This window comes from Pterocles gutturalis, unplaced genomic scaffold (assembly GCF_000699245.1).
Source record: "Pterocles gutturalis isolate BGI_N339 unplaced genomic scaffold, ASM69924v1 scaffold34303, whole genome shotgun sequence".
Lineage (NCBI taxonomy): Eukaryota > Metazoa > Chordata > Aves > Pterocliformes > Pteroclidae > Pterocles > Pterocles gutturalis.
The window spans coordinates 1-5,897 of record NW_010119157.1 but is presented as its reverse complement, the minus strand read 5'-3'; the positions used below and the strand labels follow the sequence as shown (position 1 = coordinate 5,897).

Sequence of the window (5,897 nt, the reverse complement as noted above, 5' to 3'; positions counted from 1 at the left end):
AAGGAGCTGCTCCCCACCCCTCCTGCTCTGTAAGGTGCTGGTCCTGGGCTGTCAAAGCCCTGTGGTCTCCAACTGCAGTGGCCCACTGGGGGGGCCAGGGCTGTCCCGGGCTCTTTATTTAGTGTGGCACAGCAGTATTTGCTGAATAAATCTCTTCCTTTTTCTTCTCCGCCCTTGGCCAGGCCCCTGCGCACTGGCTGGCAGCCATTCTGCAAACCCTTTTAGCATACATTAAGTGCTTGGAGAGCAGCCTGCAGCTCTCTGTACCCCCAGGGAACCCCAGGAAACTGGGGTCCGAACCAGGAACCAGTTACACAGGCTACAGTCCTTGGCTGGGCAAGGTGTGGAGCCGTGCCTGACACAGGCCAGAGCAAAAGGCTTCTGAGACACAGCATATCCCAGGGTACACAACTGCAAAAGCTCCTACACACTGACAGAGACAGACCTGCTGGCACCCAGACATGGGGGGAGCCCATGCAAAGAGGGAGAGGTTCTTCAGCTCGGTTCTTTCCGTTCAGTCAGTTTATTTGGCAGACAATCCCGCTCCAAGCAGATTGGCCACGCATGGCCAACACAAGGAGGCTGCAGGTCAACCTCAGCGCCGTGAGGTGGGAGACAACGTTCTCCAAAAAACTGCTGCCTGGCTTTATTATAGTGCAGCTGTAAAAAAGGAAAGAAACCAAGTGCTTAAAAAAAAGGGGCTGTCCCATCACCGTCACTGCAGCCACAGACCGGTCCAGAGAAAGAGGTGGCCAGGGTCCCTCCACACATGTAGTGTCCACCATTCACATATAGATCTGTTAAAAAAATTGCATACACCCCCCTCCCCACCCTGCAGAACAGGAGCTTCTCATTGATGGTTTAACTGAAGATTAGATATTATCAAACATCCCTCCCCTAGCCTGCTGGCCCTCCTTAGAAATGTCCAGCCATGATCTCAGCAGAGAATAATCATCTTCTTCTCATCAGCCCCAGTTATAGAAATAGATTTTCTGCCAAGCAGGCAAGTAATCCATCAGTGGCCCTGAAACAAGAGAACAGAGGGATCACACATACAGAAAGGCAAGAATTTGCAAGAATTTACAGGGTGTATCCCCCTTCTCGTTATGACACCCAACAATCCCACAGCCCCAGTTATACAACTCAGATGAACCCAAGAACAGAACAGTTACTTTCTTCCAACTTGGGGATGCAGTGCCAGAGATCAGAGCAGGATCAAGTGGGGTGTGAAACATGGCTAGCATGGCCATGGTGTGGGACACCACTCCCTCAGAGCTGGCATGTCCAAGCTCCAGTGGGAAGGGGGGGGGTCTGCAATGTGCAAGGGGAAAACCGCAGGCAGTGAGTCAAGACGACGCTGCTGTGGCACAGGGAAGACAACTCAGCAATAACAAGCAGGTGCAGACACAGAAGCAACTGCTGTAGAGTGAAAACGCTTATGTAGCACATGGCTTAATGCAGGCTCCAAAGCCTCTCTGAAATTGCTAACTGGAGGAAGCGGCTCCTGAGCTAGCCAGCTTTGTGACCTCCCCCAAGAAAGGACAATCCCACGATGCCAGGCTGATCTAATGCCAGATCACTGCCACGAATCACTCCACGAAAAGGCTTTTTAACAGAGGGAGGTGAATTTGACAAACATTCTGCCTAATTCCCCTGATTTTTCCCCACCCAACAGAAACAGGGATATAGCAGTGGAGCCCACTTACGTGTGACAAAGCCAACTCCAGGCACGTAATCAGCCAACAAGCGCAGAAGGAGGAGGATCCTGCCCCTAGGAAGGGAGAGAGTGTGAACAAATCCAGCAGGACACCTCCTGCCCCAGCTGTTGAATGCATGAACAGCAATGGCAGCTGCTATGCAAGGGCTCAGATTAACCTGGTCACAGGCACTAAGACCTCTTCAGATCTACTCACCCAGTCCCCTGACACTATTTCTGTTAAAAGGGAAATTTTCAGCAAAAGCCCAGCAGGGGCCCCTTACTCTGAGTATCGGTCATAGAAAGGAGATCTCAGCAGGTAGTACAGCAGTAGGATACTTCGTCGCCTCAGCTCTGCTCGCTCTCGCCTGTTCAGGTCTTTCAGATCACTCAGCAAGCTCAGACTGGAAGGAGAAGGGCAGAGAGATAACTCATGGCTAGAGCAGCCAGCAGGGAAAAGAAAGTGGGTTTCTAAATGCCCTCCATTCTCAGCTCCACACAGAGCACGCTGCACCAGCTCAGAACAGAAAGCACTGTACATGTTTCAGAAGATACCTAAATGTGTCAATATCTCTCAGCTAAACACTACCCCCTGTGCGAATTTCTCTCAGTAGGGCCTGCCCAGGACTGGGGAAGTGTGATGCTCATCCACCACTGACCTCAAGCACCAGCAAAAACTCTTCCTCAGACTGACCTCGAGATGTCCAGGACTGCTGAGAGGAGCCAGGGTTTCCATGATCTCTGGCCCCACACTCCTAAACTCAACACTAGGAACACAGAGTCAAGGAACAGAAAGAACCAGAGATGCCTAACAGGAGGCACGCAGGCAAGTGATCCCCCAGCTACTAGCAAAGCTCTGCCAAGTGCAGGAGAATACACTCAAGCAGTGCTGGGGGGGCCCAGGGAAGGCGCTGGAGGACTTGTGCCCACAACTCCAGCGACTGAGGCTAGCCATCAAGGCATAAGAGAAGGGAGCAGTCCCAAGGACCCTGCCTGAGAGAAGGCTGGTATGGCACTGCCCTGCACCAGGACCAAGCCCACAGCAGCCTCTGCCGACACCCAGGGTATGGCGTGAGCCCGCACACAGCCGGGGCAGGATACGGTGGAGCAGAGGGCGGGTAATGTAGACCGATTCTGCGATGGTTTCTTGGAGACCCAGAGGGGTGGGAGGCTGGTTCATCTCCTCCACTCTTCGGCTCTGCGACTCCTCCCTCTGCTGGGGGGACCCCCAGTGCCGGGACTGCAGGGATGGGGCTGGAACAAGCAGATCAGGTCACTAACAAACAAAACCTTCCTACTGCGCTTCCCCGCACCACCACCCCACTGCTTTCTGCACTGTGACGTTCTGAAAGAGGAAAGCTCAAAGAGCCGCATGCACAGCAACTGCTGTGGCTGACCAGCACCCCCAGAGCTTGCCTCCAGAGGGGACGCAGCAGGGAGACGTACTTGTAAGGTCCGTGCTCCTCAAAGCATAACCATGCTGAAGGGTTGTTTCCCTCACACAGCTCACTTAGAAAAATACAATTGAAGTGGTAGACTTGCAGCACATGCCTGAATCCCCATTGTGTTGATATCCCCCCACGCACAGGGCCCAACGACTTGGCAGGATATGCCCCAATACAAGGTTCTGTTCTTTACCGTCCACACCCAGGTCACACACAGAGGGCACAGAGCAGAAACAGCTCAGGCAAGGACAGAAAACAGGCTCAGCTACTTACTGCTCTGGAGAGAGCGCACGACACGGTTGGAACGCTTGCCAACATAAGTCTGATCCTTCCCTGAGGAGTTGTCTTCCACATCTGCAGAACAAAACAGCCACAGGGGTCAGGCTCCAAAGGAACACGCCTCACCCCAGGGCTGCCAGCACCCTTCCCTACATTGACATCAAGAAGACCGGACTGAAAGTCTGATGAAGTGCAAACCAGAGTATCCTGAAGGGGCTAACACTATGCAGAGCTGTCAGAGGGTGAAAACATAAATCTGTCTGACATTGCCCAGGCCTAGGATCTTTCCTCACCACCAGACCAGGGGACATGCAGCTCGACTCACAGTTCAGCCAGCGATTCCAGGCTTAGACTCTTCCACCTCCTCCTCCCAGATTGTAGGACAACCCTGCCACTAAGCTAACTTGTGCTCTGCAGAGGGTAGAAAATTCAATGCAGCTCAGCTTTGTGTATAAGCCTTACAGTGTGCTGCCCGAGCCGCTGCTCTGATGAGTAATTCCCAGCAAGACACCCAGACAATGATGACAGCACTGTGGACTCACCTTGGGGGTGGAGAGGCTGCTGCTGCTCCCTGTTCAGCGGCACAATGGGAGGAGACGTCTGGATGCCAGCTTTGTACCACAGCAGGAGCAGGAGACGAAGGATGGCTCTGTGAGCAGACACATGGAAGCCTTCAATACCAGGCTACGCAGCTGGGTTCCTGTCGCGCTGGGAAGGTGGCTTCCACAGAGGAGGAAAACACTCAGGTCTGCTCAGGGCAACTGGCAAGGCGAGAGGGGTAAGTGACCCCTTCTGTGGCACAGCATCCAGCACACCGTGGGGCCTTCAAATTCCCCCAGCCTCAGGGACTGGCAGCTCACTCAGTCCTGCTTGGGCTTTTTTCCTGGGGTACTGCTGAGTCCCCTCCAGATCCCCTTTCCGAGCGCATGCTGCCCCTTCCCCTCCGTCCACGGCACTCACTTAGCCAGCTGGATGAGGACAATGATGGTCCACCGGCCCATCTCCCCCCACACTCTGGCTGTCCCCATCTCTGCAAAGACCTCCACGCATTCTAGCACACTCAGCCAGGTCAGCAGCTTCTGCTGGGGCACCGACTGCAAAACACAGAGGGGAGGAGGGGGACAGGATGCAGGTTCTGCTTGGGAGTGAAACTGAGCTGCTACCCCAGAAAAACAGGGAGAACATGACAGCTGAATCCTGGATTGCCTTCTACCCCAACTGACACAGCAGCACAGCCTCCTGGGTTGTGGCACTCTGCCTGAACTTCACAGCAAAACTCTCTCCTCTTCCTTGTCCCAGAGTTGGGATACACAACAGATCTCCTCCCTGGTTAGAGTTGATGAGGCAGTACCCTTGGAGAAGAGGGAAGGGGACCCAGAGTCCACAGTCACACCAGAGCGAATGCCTGCCAAATTCAGCATCAGTCTAGATTCCAGGCATGAGCCCAAAGACAGTGGGTGCTCTTCCAGCCTGGGTCCCTGCTTCCCAAGTGGGAAATTGCTGGTGCTGTCAACCCATTGAAAAGCATCCATGAAGACAATACAGCTGATATTCACTTCCACCTTTAACAACCAGGGAAGCAAGCCTTACACATTTCTGTTTTGTACACACCTGACACTCCAGCCAGAGAGCTGCCTACACCCCAACCCACGCAGCAGGGAGGCTTGCAACACAAGAGGCCTGTCTAGAAAAAACCCGCCCTCTTCCTCATTCCCAAAAGGATCTAACAGGTCCTGGGGGCCAGTCTGGGGCTCTTGCAAGAGAAACATAAAAGCAAGGTGCTTTTGTTTGTTTTGCCCAATAGCATATGCAAAGGAATGGTCTCAAGGACGGAATCAGGGCTTTAGTGCTCCAGAGACACTGCTCCGGAAACAGTGATGGTTATTTGCCAACACCTTTGCCTATCTCAAGTTCCGAGCTTCTCAAAAAAAAACAGTGGAGCTCCTGGTGTGAGTCAGGGCCTGATTTCTGTGGTCCTGGGAGAGCTCTGGCCACTGCTCCAAGCCAGGAGCTACGGGGCAGGGCAGCCATTTACCCACATTCAGAGGTTGCCTCTGGCCTCTACATACCTGACAGCAAAGAGAGGCCACAACAAAGGCCTGCTGTTTCTACAGACACTCCCTGAAAGCTTCTGCAAGGAAGAAAGCATGTGTCCCAAGTCCTCCTCCTACACATTCCAGCCTTACCACGGGCAGGCTCCGCTGCAGCTCCTTTCGGAGAATCCAGTCATTTAACAGCACCAGGAGGTTGGAAGCAGAGTACACTAGAAAAGGACGAGAACAAGAACACGGCAGTTACGGGATGCATGGAAAGCAAACCAAACCGGGACTGCTGCCTCTTCTCCCAGGAGAGCAGGAGGGAAGGACAGCAAGACTTGCACACTCCTCCCACAGGCTGCCGGATGATGGATCCAGGCACTACGAAGAGCAGGGCTCCAGGGACCGGCCCCGCACGCCCCGCGCAGAAGCACCCCCCCA

General features: G+C 53.8%; 1 protein-coding gene across 1 annotated transcript; it reads right to left on the bottom strand.

Moving 5' to 3' along the window:
- Window positions 1–621: 621 nt before the first annotated feature.
- On the bottom strand, window positions 622–5,683 carry PEX16 (peroxisomal biogenesis factor 16; the record flags this gene model as incomplete). Its single annotated transcript, XM_010076488.1, has 9 exons — window positions 622–1,024; window positions 1,707–1,771; window positions 1,981–2,100; window positions 2,391–2,463; window positions 2,798–2,950; window positions 3,415–3,495; window positions 3,963–4,069; window positions 4,381–4,514; window positions 5,607–5,683. Coding segments are annotated over 9 exons (869 nt in total), but the record flags the coding sequence as incomplete, so codon positions are not given.
- Between the last annotated feature and the right edge of the window lie 214 nt (window positions 5,684–5,897).